Source organism: Petaurus breviceps, unplaced genomic scaffold, assembly GCF_028583685.1.
Source record: "Petaurus breviceps papuanus isolate PSGF00001 unplaced genomic scaffold, PetGlider_PUasm1.0 38, whole genome shotgun sequence".
NCBI classification, from domain to species: domain Eukaryota; kingdom Metazoa; phylum Chordata; class Mammalia; order Diprotodontia; family Petauridae; genus Petaurus; species Petaurus breviceps.
Window position 1 is genome coordinate 79,291,048 of NW_027186304.1, and position 17,924 is coordinate 79,308,971.

The window sequence follows — 17,924 nt, forward strand, 5'->3', positions numbered from 1 at the left end:
GTTCTTCATCTTTTAAGGTTTGATGAGATTTGGCATAATTAACATGGTATCATGTACAAAATGGAACCTCTGCAGGATTTTATATTGTACAGGGAAGACCTCTTCAATTGGGAGTCTTTCACAACAGTAGCAAACAACTTTGCTGTGTATGTCTCCCTATTTTAAGCCTGACTTGATATTTATAATCAGGCAGTCATCAAACAAAGTTCTCTCTTGTTGCAAATAGCATGTATTTCCCTCATAGCGTCCTTCTCAATGCCTCATCATGGTGTGAAGGTGAATGTGGGTTCACAAAGGCTATGCTAGGTAAGCATAAGCTTTGGCATTTCTACCATGTGGGAATGATTTCAAGCAGTTCCCAAAGCAAGACATCCTAAGGACAATCCTTGCTAGGGTATACTCCTCTCAACAGTAGGCTGGTCATTTGGTGATGAATTCACTGGCAGCATATGGAAGAGAGACAAATCATACCACTTAGCCCTTGATCAATTGTGTCTGGGTGCTGGATGAAATTCATTTCATTTAATTCAGTTCAATTCAATAAACATTTTTTGAGTGTCATGGTTTTCCAGATACTGTGTTAGATGCTAAGGAAAACATCAAAATGAATAAAATTCAGGCTCTTTTCCCAAGAATCTTACTGCCTAGCATAAGTTATTAAAGTTTTGTGTGTGTCATGGTCTGATGATGCCTGTGGATTCCTTGGAATAATGTTTTAAATGCATACAAATATGGGATTATGAAAGAAATATTGCTGTATATTGAATTAAAGATGTAATTTTTTCCTATATAAATTCATAGATTCTGTGCAGTCTTTCTATGGCTAGGAACTTGTGGTGTAGCAGAAAAATACATGTTCACAGATAACTCTTAAACAAATTAGATTACCTTAGGTACATAAAATAAATGGAAACATAATTCTAGAAAAGCTCTGCAGAAATGTCCAACTGAGAAAATATATGAAAACTTTGTGCAGGTGGTAGCATTTGAAGCAGGAACTGGAAACAATGAGAATGAGGGGCATGTTTACTAACATAGGATATAGCATTGCAAAATCAAGAAGGCAGAAAACAGGGTTTATTTCTGAAACAGGTAGCAGTGCAATATTACCTAACACAGAGTGCATGAAGGGAAATAAAATGACAAGACTAGAAAACAAGGTTGGGAAATAATTTTGAAGCATTCAAGGGAATGCCATGCTCTGGCATTTGGTCTTTTTTATTTATTTTGAACAATTCTAAATAATGGAATGATGTGATTAGAATTGAATTAAGATGATAAATCTGGCAATCAAGTTAAAGAGACTGGAGGTTCAGAGACTAATTAAGGGAGAGAATTTTGCAAGGTAGTGAGGCAGGAGGGAGTAGAGGAGAGAGATTAGAAATATTGTTGATGTGGGACTGGTAGAACCAGGCAATTAAGATAAAAATGTTGATGCTTCTTTATTTGGAGGAATCAAATAGGTCAGGTAATAGAGTAGCTGCTGCTACTGAGGTTTTCAGCATGGGTGGCAGGAAAAATAGTGATGTCATTAGCAAAAACAGGGAATTGAGGAGGCAGAACATGTTTTGGTAGATGTTATAATTATTTTGTACATATAGGGCCTTTTCCTCTTTCTCTGATTTTTCTGGGGTTGTAAAGAACTGGAAACCAAGGAAGTACCCATCCATTGTTGAATGACTCAACAAATTGGTACATGAATTTAATACTATTGTGTTGTAAGAAATTAAGAGACAGTTTTTTGAGGGGAAAAGGTACTCAGCAGAGGGGCATGATGGTGGTGGAGTTGATACCAAAGAGTGCAGCTGATGGAAATGGAAAGTTTACTAGACTTCTGAACCCCCCTTACGGGGAGGCTTTGAGAGGAAATTTTTACTCTGCTCTCTAACCCTCCAATAAAAGGGGTGCAGGGTATTGACCAAAGCTGCTATGGTCTCCATGGTGATGAGTTTCCTAATGATGAACTTGGGGGATGGGGTCAGGGAATGGAGATGGTGGAATAGAATACAAAGAATAGTTGATGGCTGTTGGGGACAGGAGATAATAAAGAATGATTTATAAAGAAAAATATGTACTGTTCTCCAAATAGTAATTTAACAAATTCAAAAACTGGTTAAAAAAATTAAAAGTTTAAAAATGTAAGCTCCTTGAGGGTAAGAATGTTTTTACTTTTCATCTTTTTATTCCTATGTATATAATATAATGTTTGTCATAAAGCAGACTCTTAATAACTAATTTTTGGGCACCTAGCTGGCAAAGTGTATAGAGTGCCAGGCCTAGAAGCAAGAAGAATCATCTTTCTGATTTCAAATCTGGTCTCAGAGACTTTTCTAGCTGTGTGAGTCTGGGTGAGTCATTTAACCCCATTTGCCTCAGTTTCCTCATCTGTCAAATGAGCCAGAGAAAGAAATGGCAAACCACTCCAGTATCTTTGCCAAGAAAACCCCAAATGGAGTCATGTACAGTTAGACTTGACTCAAAACAATTGAACAACAGCAACAATGAAAACTAATTTTTGAATTTATTTTTCCCATAGAAAGATACTGTGCTCAATTTTGAACATATTAAGATCATGGACTCATGTTTACATTTAAAAAATTTGTTTTTCAGAGTAGAACCAATGCGGTCAAGTGCTGAAATGATTCATGTAGAATGCTTATCTAAGCACACAAAACTTGCAGAAATGAAGCATACTCCCCTCCCCCCATGGATGAGTTTTGGCTAACGTGCTATGGAACGTTTATATGATTTTCTGTCTTATCGCATGCAATATTCATTATGTTTTTATAGAGCAGTTCAGCTAATGGCATATCTGGTTTCATGGTTTGGCAGCTGGATCTACCATAAAAAAAAACCAGAAGAACCTAAGAGCAGTGGTATGATATTGGCCGTCATTGAAATGGGTTCGGTTTTTATGGGTGAACTCTTCATTTCTTTCTAATAGTTCAGTATTCTTGCCAAGACACAGTGCACTTTTTTGTTTGGTCTCTAGCACCAAGAATTCACATATCACTCTAGCTGTAGGATACCAGTATTTTGATTTGGAAAGGATCTTAAATATAATCTGGACCAGCCCTTTCATTTTACAGGTGAAGAAAAGGAGATTCCCAAGAGGTCAAGTGACTTGCTCAGAGTTTCACAGTAAATAACAGGTTTGGGATTTAAATTTCCACTTTCTGACTCCAGATCCCATATTGCTTCTGCTACTCCATATAGCTTGGTTCAAGTCAGTGTGAAACCGTTTACTAAGCACTTACTATTTGCCAAGTACTTGTGACATAAAATGAAAAACAAGATAGTTCTTGACTTCTAAAATTGCCTTTCTCGTGAGAGAACCCAACATATAGGAGAGTGTTCTGCTAAAGGATAGATGAAAGGATCTGGTGGTCATTGGGGTCAGAACTGCTGCAGGGTAAATGATAGATGTATACATATATACACATATACATATATACACACACATATGTGTAAATATGTATGTATAAAATATAAATCATCATAATGGAACAAGTAGGTTAGATTAGATTGTGTCAAAGTCCCAGTACAACTCAGAAATGTTATTATTCTGTAGGTGGATAGTGTAACCTGAAGAAGGCCCAAAGGTTGTCAAGTAAATATTCTGGTTCTAACTGATGAAGAATAGTCACTTGTAAAAGCTACTTAGTTTTCTATTCTAATTTGCCTGTCAAATCAGGAATTGGGGCAGTGGAAATAAATTGACTAAAGCATGAATTACTTTATAAAGCTACCACTATGAAACAGAAGGTCCAATATTCATCAAGTTTTTTTTTAAGGAATTCCATTAAATATCTTAACAGATTTCATTAAAATTGCTTCTTGTTAAAAGCATTATGGAGATAAGAATTTGTTGTTGTTCAGTGTTTTCAGTCATGTCCTACTCTTCGAGACCCCATTTGGGTTTGTTTGTTTCATACTGGAGTGTTTTGTCATTTCCTTCACCAATTCATTTTATAGATGTGGAACTGAGGTAAGTAGGGTTAAGTGACTTGCCCAGGGTCACACAGCTAGTAAGTATCTGAGGTCGAATTTAAACTCGGGTCTTCATGTCTCCAGGCCTGGCATTCTATCTACTGTAGCATCTAGCTGCCACTTTAAAACTTATTTATAAATAAAAATGAACTCCATATGATGAGAACAGCCTTGACTGTAAATAGTCTTTAAGAAATTATTGTAAAAATAAATTGGCCAGAGGAAAGAGTAAAATTTATATCATTACAGGCAGATTCACTTTCTTGTGACTTTTACAAGGTCATTAATTTTATTGCCCTTCAGTCCATAGATAATGATGTACTTTTTTTTGCAATAGTTAATGATAACTATTTTTCTTGTGGGACAGACAATTTAAAAAAAATTAAAAATTTAAAAAATTTTGAAAAATTCTCTTCATTTTTGTTTTGTTTGTTTTGTTTTCATTTAGACTGATGAACAAGCCATGCTAGAAGATACATTGGTTGCATTATTCGATTTGGAAAAGGTTTCCTTTTATTTTAGACCAGCAGAACAGGAACCACTAGTTGCAAGTAAGTAATTACATTGTGGAAGATGTGTGATTTCCCATTCAAACAATAACATTATGCACTTTCAATAGTGACACATTCCTTAAATGGTTCAAATGGATTTTATGTGAGTCTCTAAAATTGTATAGTGAAATCACTTAGAAAAATTATCAGGCTAAGACATATATGGATTTTAGGTTATTAAATTGCATCAGTAATCTTAAATCCTTCTTTTTATTCATTAATTTAGCCTCTGACCCTCTCAGATCAAAACAGATTGTGTTTAACTACAACATTTAGAAAATAAATAGCAAGATAATTTCACAGAGCTTTACCTCTTCATATTCTGATTCTGAGAGAAGTCTGTTAAGCTATGGAGGTTTCTTATTTCTCACATATTTTTCTTAAAGTCATGTCTTAAAGCAGCATTATCAGGCCCATTTTTACATGAGAAAGAGTGGAGTACTTGAAAGGGTTTTTTTTTTTTTTTTGCTAGCCTTATGTTTACAGTGTCTATGTAGGAATAGAACTAAAACTTTAATTCGGCATTTAGATTCTTACTCTGTTTGTACTTCACAATCTTATCTCATTGTGACCTAATCAGGAAGATCCTTAGTTGAAATGTTTTAAATGAGTAATAGCTGTGCACCTTGTGAGACATGTAGGTTAAAAAGAAAGAGAAGTGAATTAGGAATCAAGAAACCTAGGTTTGAATCTAACACAAGTCTACTTGGTCTCTTTCTTTTCTTATTTGTCTGTCAAATCAGGAATTGCGATATAATAATAATGATGATAGCTAGTTATTTACAAAGTGCTTTAATGTTCACAAACAACTCATTTGATCCTCACAATCGGAGACATGGGTGTTGTTATAATTCCATTTTACAGATGAAGGAACTGAGGCAAACAGAAGTTAAGTGATTTGCCGAGGATCACGTAACTAATAATCCTCTGAGGGAGGATTTGAAGTCAGGTCTTCCTGACTCTGGGTTGATCACTCCCTGCACTGTGCTGGTAGCAGGATATGACAATTCTCATTCATTCATAACGCCATTATGTTTTTTTTCCCTTCAGGATTCTGATGCAGTAGATAGAGAACTGGGCTTGGAATCAGGCAGAGGAGTTCCAAACCTGCCTCAGACATTTACTGGCTCTGTGACCCTGAACAGGCCACATAAAATGGGGATAATAATGCCTAGCTCACAGGCCAGTAAAACACTTTGTTAACCCTAGAATTAAGTCAAATAAGTGTATCCATTAGAATTTTTTTTCAATTCACTTCAGTTCAATGGGAATCACTTTTCATGAACTTTTGACTTCAGAAAAGAGGGAGCCTTATGACTTCTCTGTGAATCGTTCCTACCAAATATTCACCATTTGAGTCTGTGATTTCCTTTTTGATAATTCAGTTCTAGGCTTTTATTTTTCATGACTTAGTGTGATGATTTTCCATTACTATCAGGCAAAACCATAAGGGAATACGTGTTTAACATGGTGCTGTGGGAATTGTTCATGTAAAACCCTAGCTATGTTTCATAATGGGAGCTGCATGCCCAGTTTCTTGAGCACTACTTGGAAAGTGAACCCCAAGGAACCATTCCAACTAAACTCTGAAAGAGACAGCTGTTCTGGGAAATTTTGAATCTGAACCACTGTGAATCTAAACCTCTTATTTAGTTGAGTGAGACATCTGGTGTGTCAAAGTGTAAGGGAGCTTCCTATTAGAGAATTTTATATACAGTAGAACAGTAAATCTGTTGTCTCTGCTAATGAGAATCTGATTTAATCCTCCTTCACTGAACAATAATGCAAGTATACACCATCTGAGCCATGTGTAATTAAGAACTTTAACATGTTGCTTGGTAGAAGTTTTTGGCATTTTTTAAAAATTAAAAAAATGATGGCCTATAGAGCCTCATCAAAATAATGTAACATTAAATGTCCTTTCAGATGTGCCTCTTACATATCAAGCAGAAGGGAGTCGGCAAGCTTTGAGAGTGTATTTCTACATTGATAATTATCACTTTGAACAGCTGCCTCAAAGATTGAAGAATGGTGGAGGATTTAAAGTCCATCCTGTTCTTTTTGCACAAGGTAGGTGTATCCTTTTCTTCTTTCAAATATGCCAGTAATATATATCTTCAAGTGTTTCTATCAGTGGTATTTAATGACACATTCAAATTTTAGGCTTATATTTGTACTTTGTCTTATTATTATTAATAATAGGCATTTACATTTAGGCCTTTTATAAAATAGTGTCCCTTATTCTGAGTCCATTTAATGAGAAGTCAAGAATTTGGGGCAGCTAGGTGGCGTAATGGATAGTGTTGTGTGTGGAGTCAAAAAGACTTGGGTTCAAATTTGGTCTTAGACACTTACTAGCTGTGTGACCCTAGGCAAGTCATGTAAACTTATTTGCCTCAGTTTCCTCATCTGTAAAATGAGCTGGAGAAGAAAATGACAAAATCACTCTAATATCTTTGCCAAGAAAACCCCAAATGGGGTTATAAAGAGTAGAACACAGTGGAAAAACAGAAAAAGAATTTGGAGAGAATTAAGGAGAAAGCATCACAAATGGTTAAAAGGCTGTAAAAGCCATGGAATGAGTGGCTGTCCTTGTCATTTAGTTAAAACTGGCCTAACATTGCCATGCTTTATCTCATTTGAGCCTTACAACATACTGTGGAGTACTCTAAATGCTACAGGTATTACCGTGTTTCCCTGAAAATAAGCCCTCCCCTTACTGTGTAAGATTCCTCTAAAATAAGCCCTCCCCCGAAAATAAGCCCTATTGATATTGCTACTGTAGTGAAGGTGATCCCCTGTGCTACACGCTACATTACGGTACCCTCTGTATGCACCGTCCCCCTCCCCCCCCCGGGTGAACCGCACGCCGCACTCTGAACTGCATCCAATCAGAGCTGCAGCAGTGAGCGCGTCATCCTGTTCTTCCCCAGTGATTTGCTTATTGAATAAAGGTACATTTTTTTGTTCACATTTACCTGTTTATTAAAATTTCTGTTCATTAAAATAAGCCCTCCCCTGAAAATAAGCCCTCTGGTGTTTTTCTGTCCAAAAAATTTAATAAGACAGTGTCTTATTATCGGGGAAACACGGTATTATTCCCATTTTAGATCTAGGTGGCACAGTAGAGTGTGAGACCTGGAGTAAGGAAGACCAGAGTTCGGATCTTGATTCGCATATTCACTAGCTTTGTGTCCTTGGGCCAGTCACTTAACCTCTGTCTTAGTTATCCCCACGATAAAATAGGGATTATAACAGCACTTAACCTGCCGGGGTTGTCATGAAGATCAAATGAGATATTTGTTAAGTACTTTGAAAACCTTAAAATTGGATACAAATATTAGTTGTTTTCTGTTATTAAATAAAAAACCTCAGGCTTAGCAAGGTCCAGGTTCTTGCCCACATTCAGGTAATTAACAGTATCAGAGGCAGCATTTGAATGAGAATCTTCTGGATTTCAAGTTCAGCATTTTCCCACATTGAATCTAGTTCAGAGGTAAAGGAGATGAGGACTGTCTTTTTAATTGTCCTTAAATGATCTCCTTTCCACAAGAGAATTGGTTCGGAGGAAATGGTTTTAAAGTGAAGCAAGGAATTTCAAGATTGTTGTTGTTATTCAGTCATGTCCAATTCTTTGTGACCTCATTTAAGGTTTTCTTGGCAAAGATACTGCCATTTTCTTCTCCAGTTCATTTGACAGATGAGGAAACTGAGGCAAACAGAAAAAGTGGCTTGCCCATGAAATATCAGAAGCTGGATTTGAACTCAGGTCTTCCTGACTCCATGCAAAATCTCTTTCCCAGAGGTGGAGAACCTGTGCCTTTCAGGCTGTAGGTACCCCTCCCAGGTTCTGTCCACTGCGTTGCCTAGCTAGAGCTGTGAGAGGTGGAATAATCTGTAGAAGGTTGTGGAATTTTCTTTTTCAAATGAAGTGTTTGCCAAAGTAATGGTGTCAAATTTAAATAGAAAAGGACAAAATCCCCATGAGTTGCATATTGATTTAGTTTTTACAGGTTTTATTATGTTTTTATTTATTTAGTCAAGAATTTCCCAATTACTTTTTAATCTGGTTCAGGCTGCACCCAGGAGTATTGTGAGTCATATGTAGACCATGGAACTCATGTTTGACACCTCTGGTCTAGAGGATGTATATAACTTTGCTGTTGTTCAGTCATTTCAGTCCTATCTGACTCTATTGACCCTGTTTGGAGTTTTCTTGGCAAAGATACTAGAGTGGTTTAACATTTAGAACTGAACCAAACAGGGTTAAGTGACTTGCCCAGGGTCACACAGCTAGCAAGTGTCTGAGGCCAGATTTGAACTCAAGCAGAGGAGTCTTTTTGTCTCCAGACCCCTACTCTATCCACTGTGTCATTTAGTTGCCTTTAGTGCATCTATGTATATGTATACAGATATGGATATATGGATATGTACACATACATATATACATACATACACATATGTATAGTCACTTTGAGGTTTCTTCTAACTTATAATTTCTCCAGGAAAATTCATATAACAGTCACAGGATTGACTTAGTCCATTACTTGCCCAATATCTTTATATTTACTAGTACCTAGTATACTACCTAGCACATTTTAGATGATTGATAAATACTAGTTGAGTGATTGATTGCTATTTTAAAATGCTGTAGATTTCCAGTGATAGTCCCTATATTCAACATTATATACTTAAAAAAAATAATTGTGGCTACTTGTAAAGGCTTTTTAAGCAATAATTAGTTTTAGAAGAGTAGTAATGATTGTCAAGAGAATGATAATGAGGATGATTGTGATTGTGACAATAGTAACTGATTTGTATATAGCATTTATGGTTTGCAAAGAACTGTATAAACTTTTTTTTCTTATTTGATGTTCCTAACAACCCTAAGTTGGATATCATATCAGAACCATTTCTCCATTTGGCAGATGAGGAAATTGAGGCTGAGAAAGATTAACTGACTGGTCCATGGTTATCTAGTTAATAGGAAACAGAGGGAGAATTTGACTCAGATCTCTTCTCACCAGACTCAATCTATTTCTCTTCTCCCTATCCCTCAACAAAGCAAAGGAGATGGACAAAATTGTTTTTAAATAAGTGTGTGATTGTAAGGAGAGAATTTGAGCTAAAAGTAGTTATGTGTCATTGTAGAAGGTTATAAAAGTGATAGTGCAGGGACTAGGCTTGTGATGTCATTGGTAAAGGGAACAACAAGGTAAGGAATTTTCCACCAATGTAAATTGTCCCTTTCTTGAAACTTAGAAGTTTCAGAGAATTGCCCAGAGCTCTAAGAAGTTGTGACTTGCCCAGCGTCCCATGGGGAGTTGGTGTCAGAAACATCTTCCTGCTGCAAGTTTGCCTTTCTATCTTTACAACACTGTTTTCCCTCTCTAAAAGTAATAGGTATCAGAAGAGAAAAGGGCCTAGAGGACAAAGACTTGCTATCTTTTCCTTTGAAATGATTCTTGACATCAGAGATGGCACTGAGTGCTTTTATTGTTGACTGTGTGACATCTATCATTGAAAGCAGAATAATCTTACTCCACAGCCAATTCAAAAAGGAAAACATCAAGATGTTTCCTTAATTTTTAAAAATTTTAATCAGTTTATAATATAATAGCAAATATATAACAGATATTTGTTTAATTATGATCCTATAAAACAATTATAATCACTCTGAAATTTTTTTCAGTAAATTGATTCAGAGGAAATGGAAATAAAATCATAATAGCTCACTTTTACATAGTACTTCAGGTTTATTGGAACATTTCAGCATCTAGGGTCCTATAGAGGTTAAAAAAAATGTGAAACAGTTGGTCTTCTTAATGATCTGGCAATAACAAAGGTTGTTTATTTAAATAAGGGTACAGATTGTTCCTCAGCATTCACAAAATGCACAGGAATCATTAGTTTTCCTTAGTATTCATTAGCTGGATCTAGACGCAGGAAATTCAGATGGTAGCCTGAGTAGAGATTAGCATCTGGTAATTGAAAAAGGTAGGAAATGGAGAAAGATTTCCAATTGGAGACTGTTCCTAGGATACAAGTTTATATTAAGGGTTTTTAGTTTTAAATGTTAGTCTTATGTTTCTTCCCTGGATCAACAAAAAGAAATGGGTTTGGATGAGGACAAAAGAAGGCTTCTATAAATTCATTTTCAACATCACGCCCTGAGATGTTCTGAAATACTAGGTATTTTTATTAAAGCAAAGAATAAATAAAGTGGTATTTTCCTGTTTTTCTTTCCCTGCTTCAGTTAAACAAGCATTTATTAAATGCTTACTATGTGACAGAGACTGTGCTAATATTCCTTGGTAATAATTTAAAATCTGTGATGACTTACAGGCAGCAACACAAAAGGGTTCATTCCCAATTGGATGCTATCACTTAAAGATTCAGAATTTTGTTAGTATACAACATATAGATACCAGAAAGCAACGAATGCCAAGAATTTAGGTGGCAGGACCAAAGGTTAAGGAATAGGCAGTTGGTCCAGAATTCAGGTTGGCAAGAGAAGGGAGGAAAGGTAGGGCTGAAATCCAATAAAGTCCATTTAAGCTCTGAAGCATTCTCATCTCAATTTCCATTTCCACTCCCCCTGGCTACATCTCACTCTCAGGGGTAATTCTGTAATGACATTGAGTCCCTACTTGTGTGTTTGTTTACAATCACTCCCTTGCCCACAAGTCAAGACATCCATCACCTTTCCCAAGTCATTGGTCCTCTTTCAGAATGAAGGACAAAGAAAAACAGCAACAGCTACTCCCAACATTAGCAGTTGAACTTCATTTAGACAGCCAGCCTCAAGCAGCTTTTAGAAAGTGGGGTTTACTAAGGTAGAACATTAAAACTAGTTGATACAAAACTTTCTCATATCCAAAGGGATTAAAAAAATAAGTGACACACTCTCCCTCAAATACATAGAGTTCCAAAAAAAAAAAATAGACTCAAGCATAGAAAGTGCATAAAACAAAAAAGTGCTTCCTCACAGTTCCTAGTTGCTGCAAGTTCCTTTCTCCCATTCAGGGGGTTCTTGAGAAGTCCCCTTAAGCATGGTGAATTTGCAACCATCTATTCATCTGTCTTTGGCACCTGATAACAAACACTTCTGATCTCTGATTCCCAGTAAGATACAATATCTTCTAGACTCCTCAAAGCAATTTCTAGAAATCCTGCCATTCCAACTAAAGAACTCCCATAATCAATTGAAGCAGACGTCTTGTCTAGCATTTCATTTGGTCAGATGTCTTTCAGAGACTTCCCATTTAAACTAAGGTCTTTTGATTAATTGAATAAGATGTGTTCTCATCTAATTAAGATATCAGACTAAAATGTGGTAGGATTATTCTTTTTACAGCTCTCTCCTTATATAGGGACAGGAATATAAAGTCAAGATTGTCAGCAGCAGACAGATTTTTAGCTGGTGCTGAAACAGGATTTTATGTTCTCATCTAGGCAGGAACTAAATCAATGACTGTAGATGAGCATCAGGTGAGGGCAGTTAAATTATTATTGAATATCTTTTTTAAAGACACAATAAGGCAGTTGACGTTACATTCTAAGTATCTGTTGACTTTCTTTTTTTTTTTGCTTTTTTGGAGGGCAATTGGGGTTAAGTGACTTGCTCAAGTTCACATGGCTAGTAAGCGTGTCAAGTGTCTGAGGCCGGATTTGAACTTGTGTCCTCCTGACTCCAGGGCTCATGCGCTATTCACTACACCACCTAGCCTCCCCTTGACTTTCTTTTTAGGACTGTAGAACTGCAGTGTTAACTACCTTTTCTAGATATCAAAAGTGAAATATATCTCATCTTGCAAAATTGTGTAATAGATTCTGGACCAGTCTTAGAACCAATTCCAATTAATTAGTAAGAAGATTTGTCTGCTGTGGTTTTAAAACAAAGCAACTAATTAAGCCTCCACTGGTTTGGTGCCATGACTCTACAGTGGCAAAAGAGGCAGTAGTCAACTAGGGATAGACTTAGAAGAAACTAGTGTAGCTGGTTTCCCATTATATAAGTATTTAGTGTTATAAACAGCTTGTGACTGAAAGTTCGATGTTACATTTTTAAAAAATTTTATTTGAATCATAGATGAACTCAACTTGGTTTTGACTCAGTAGTTTAAATTTTTATTGATTCATTTGAAATGCTATGGATCCTCTAATACTGAGAGTTAATATTATTATTCTATCCTTTCTCCCTTCAGTCTTCTCTGTCTTTCCAGTTATGTCTCAGGATTTTCTTCTTCATAAGGCATTCCCTTAAATTATCAAGTCCTGAAATCTTTTTTAAACTTCTCTTCATATTTTGTTTAATCCTTCCATCTAGGATGTAGAAGGGCAGTGATGATACCTCCCTTCTTTCCATTTGTGTAGGATGGTTTCTTTGTGCAAATGCCCCTTACTGATGCCAGTTGGCAATTTGTAGTCTTAGAGAATTGCCTGAAACCCTGAAAGATTAAAATTATTTGCTCATTTTGTCAGAGATAGGATTTGGACCTAGATCTTCCTAACTTTTTGTACTATGCTTTGCTGTCCTTATATCTGTTGGGAAAAGGTAGATACCAGACCCAACTTAGGCCTCTTTTATTTTGTTGTGGCTTTATGTAAATCATTGAACTGTGTTGTGTCTTAGGATCCTTTTCTGCAAAAGGGTTAGGTTAAATCAGGAGTGGGGAATCTGTGGCCTTGAAACCACACATGGCTTTCTAGGTGCTTTTGAAGATTTTTCAGTTTTATTGAACAAATCCTTTTATTAAAGGGATTTGTTATGTGAAGTTTGGATTTAGTCAAAATGCCACACTTGAGGACGTAGAAGGCCACACATGGCCTGTAGACTCCAGGTTCACAACCCCTGTATTAAATCTTTGAGGTGACTTCCATTTGAAAACAAAACAAAAAAAAAACCAAAAACACTTTGGTATTCTAAATCCCATATGTGGTGCCACTTTATCAATAAGCCCAACTTTGAAAATAAAGTTTTTCCATATTTCTACCAAAAATATTAAAAATAGAACATCCACCTCTTTCATTTTGGATCAAAGGATTTAAAAAAGAACAGAGTCCAGAAATCATCTGGTTCAGCCACCCACTTTTTACAAAATAGGAATCTGAGATTCCTATAGGAAAGTTATCCAACTTATTCACAGGTGGCAGGTAGAAGAGTCAGGATTCAATTCTATGCCTCCAAAGCCAGATTCTACTCAATAAATGTTTGTTTAATGAATGTATAAACAAGGAGTAGGGTGTAGTATAGAGAGGTATTAAATCCCTGGTTCTGATGTTGTCATGGTGTCCTAATTTCTCCGCAAAATTGCTTGCCCATCTTGGTACTAAGATTTGTAATCCTGATGACTTCCGAATGTTTTTGAAACATGTCCTTTATAAGTATCATCATCATTAATGAGACAGCTTCCTGTGTCTACCATATGTGACAATTGGTGTTTAAAAATTTATTATTAGGGAAAGCTAGGCACACAGTGAATAGAGCACTGGCCCTGGAGTCAGGAGGACCTGAGTTCAAATTTGGCCTCAGACACTTAACACAAAAACTATCCGTGTGCCCTTGGGCAAGTCATTTAACCCCAACTGCCCTGCCTTCCCCCCTCCAAAAAACAAAAAAAGAAAAGAAAAATTATTATTATATCTTTATTAGCATCTGGCTGGGTATGCTTCAGCCTGTCAACTTGAGATACCCACCATCTTGGCAGTGAATAGAACAAGGATAAAAGACCTCCTATCTGAGGCAAGATTTTGAGGTTTCATCTATGCTGCATTGACTTTTTACCTGTTTTGACCCCTCAATCTGTCCTAATATATGACTTCTTAAATATTTATTGGTTGGGGTGTCCAGGTAGCACAGCGAGTAAGAGCACCGGCCCCAGTGTCGGGATGACCTGGTGATCGAATCCATGCTCAGACACTTAGAACCCACCCACAAACACCTGGCCATGTAACCTTGAGCAAGTTGCTTAACCCCAATTGCTTAGGGGTTGCCAGGTGGCTCAGCAGCGAGTAAGAGCACCGGCCCCAGTGTCGGGATGACCTGGGGATCAAATCCGGGCTCAGATACTCAGCACCACACCCAGAAATAACTGGCCCTGTAACCTTGAGCAAGTTACTTAACCCCTATTGCTTTAAAATATATATATTGGTTTCTGATTGCTGGCCTGGTTTTGACCTACTGCTCCATCTAGAACTCTGGCTTTTCTCTGCTGTATTCAGTTCATGTCCTTGACTTGCTACTACTTGTCATTCCAAGCCAATGTCCTGGTTCTCTGGGTCTTACCTTCCAACTTTGTCTTATTAATCAACCACTACCCAAAGTGTGTCAGGATAGTTTTTCTTCAACTGTCCAGGTAATAGGCGACCAGTATACTTCTACATGCTTTTTCAGCATTTAAAAACTATCTGTTGAAAAATGCTGCCAGAGTTACTCTCTTCCTAGGAAGAAAGGAATTCAGATGGGTCATTAGTGTTTATTTACATCCCTCCTATGTGCCAAGTACTAGACTAAGTGCTAAGGGTACAAAGAAAGCAAAAGATAGTCCCTGCCCTCAAAGAGTTTACAATTTAAAGGGGGAGAAAACAGGCAAACAACTTTGTATGGACAAGCTGTATACAGGAAAAATAGGAAATAACAGATAGAAGGCCCCAGAATTAAGAGGCAATGGGAAGGGTTTCTTGAAGAACATGGCACTTTAGCTATGACTTGAAGGTTGTTGAAATAGACTAGGCATGAAGAGTTTAGAGCCTGCACCAGGATGGTAGCAATATCAAAGGAGAAAAGGAGGAATATTCTAGAGTTGTTATAAAGGCGAAATTGATAGGAAGGAAAGAAAGAAAGAAAAAGAAGAAAAATATTTATTAAGCTCTTACTAGGAGCAAAACCCTGTGCTAAACATGGGAGGATACAAACAGAAAAATAAAGCAGTTCCTGCTTTCAAGGAACTCATTCTAAAAGATCATTTTAACATATAGGAAATTTTAGCTACTTGTTAGAAAAGACCAGTGGTTTTTAGGGTATAGTGACAAAGTATGAGAGAGTGTTATGGATCTACAGAATTGATTAAATCAGTTAGGAACTTGACAGATCATTTATATTTCATAAAATACATTGACATTTACAGTACGTTAAAGGCCATTTATGTTACATAAAATACATTTAAAGAGGATTATGTGTGGACATATATTTTTAACAAGGGCCCAGTAGGTAGCACAGTGGCCAGAGCTCAGGGCTTGGAATTAAGAAGACTCCTCTCCCTGAATTTGGTTCTGGCCTCAGATACTTACTGACTGCATGACCCTGGGCAAGTCACTTAACCCTTTTTGCCTCAGTTTCCTCACACCTGTCAAATAAGCTGGAGAAGAAAATAGCAAACCATTCCAATATCTTTGCCAAGAAAATCCCATAAGGGGTCACAAAAAGTGAAACATGACTGAAAACTGCTGAGTAACAACATATTTGATAAAGATCATATATTATATAGAGTGTTCCAAAGGTCTTAGTGAAGTTATAATTTTAGGGAATGCATAGATATTTTTAGTAACTCCTTCAATTACCTGACTGAGTTTGATCATTTGGATTTACTTCTTATCTAAACTTGTTTATGGGATCATAGATTTAAAGCAGATACTGGAGGCAATCTGCTCTGCTCACCACCTCATTTTTCAGGTTAGGATACCAAGCTTTGGACAGGTTAAGTGACTTGCCTTCAGTTGTAAAGTAACCCTGAGGTAAACCCACTCTGAGGGAGTGTGATCGAATTAATGATTCAACAAAGGGTACTGAGAAAGAATCATCAGGCAGATAGAAATTCAACCAGGAGAAAATGGTGTCACCAAAAAACATGACAATATAATGTCTCTAAGAGGAAGAGATCACTAGTAGATGAGCTAACTGGACTGTTTTATGTTTGGGGCTTATGTTAGTATTTTCGAATATCACATTTTAAAAAGAAAGTTTGAAATATGGGAGAGATCTAGAATTCTCAATTTTTGTATGCTCGTGAAATAGTAAATGGGATAATCATTTAGTAGTTAAGAGTTAATATTAACTTTTATTTTAAGGATTCATGAACTGTTTGTATGCCTAATTTGGATTCCCTGCAGATATTTTCTCTCATGCCTTTAATTTATTCTCTGCTACATAGAGTTGGAAAAGATTTTGAGAAAGATCACATTATAAAAAAATGAATAACAACATGTTTTCTAAAAAAAAAAAAAAGAAAACAAACCAAACTACATTTCTTCCTTCACACAGCCTTGGAGAGCATGGAAGGATATTATTACCGAGACAGTGTTTCAGTAGAAGAATTTCAAGCCCAGATTAATGCTGCTTCATTGGAAAAAGTTAAACAGTATAACCAGAAGCTTAGGTGAGTATTACTCGATTTATTATACATTATCATATCAGATCTGCGAGAATATCATAGAATTTAGAGCTAGTATATCATCTGTCATATGTCTAACTGGTAAACAAATCATTCATTATAGGAAGTTTTGTGAAGTCATACAACCAGTAATACAAAAATCTATTTTTTTAAGTACATAGTAATTTGCACTTAAACGATCACTACCTTTATAACATAGACTTAACTTTTGGTATAGAGTAAAATTATATTCACATTTAAATACATAATATATAAATGTTTGTGACAGGTAGTTTAAGAGATAGGTACTATAGTTCTAAATTTTAATATTGAATTAAATACTATTGTATATAGCTTAAGATTTCTAAAATATAAGTGAACACACATTAGAAAGCAGATTTGATAACCAATGTGAAAGGTTTTCATCCTCTACAGTAAAACTCTTCCCACTCTGAGGCAAAGGAAATTTTCTCAGGAGGTTATAGTGAACAAGCAACAACAGCTGAGCAAACTCAGCTCATCATCAAGAGATTATACTCTGTAGCAGACTGTCAAACTCCCAGTCCATAGGCCTTTCTGGCTTACAAAAACTCCCAAATCCTGGGACCAGATTACAGTGTAATTGGGAAATCAAACAAACAAATAAGTAACTGAATAAGTGATAGATAAGGAAACAAACAAATAAAAAAATAAAAATACAGTACATCTATATTATGTTAACTTGTGATTTTCTAAATCAATATGTAGCCTGCCTGGATCTGTTTGTAATTGAATTTGACACCAGTACTCTATATTCTGGGACATTCAGAAAGTGCACCAGCTTGACCATAGACACACAAAATGTTCCTAGGAGGATACAAATGAGACTTATTTTTTGGTTGCTTTCCCCAGATGGGTGGCATGTCAGTAGAATGTCACTGACAGATGGCTAATAGTAATAATGATGATGGTGATAATGATGATGATAGCAGCTAGGATTTACTAGCATTTTAAGGTATGGAAAATACTTTTC

At 36.3% G+C, this 17,924-nt stretch overlaps 1 protein-coding gene across 2 annotated transcripts in view; it reads left to right on the forward strand.

The window, feature by feature from the left end:
- PREX2 (phosphatidylinositol-3,4,5-trisphosphate dependent Rac exchange factor 2) overlaps positions 1-17,924 on the forward strand; it is a 414,229-nt gene that overhangs the window by 274,607 nt on the left and 121,698 nt on the right. For both annotated transcript variants that reach the window (XM_069100083.1, XM_069100084.1), the window contains 3 exons: positions 4,439-4,541; positions 6,468-6,611; positions 16,804-16,918. In XM_069100083.1, the coding sequence (XP_068956184.1) occupies positions 4,439-4,541; positions 6,468-6,611; positions 16,804-16,918 (362 nt within the window). The remainder of the gene's footprint in view (positions 1-4,438; positions 4,542-6,467; positions 6,612-16,803; positions 16,919-17,924) is intronic.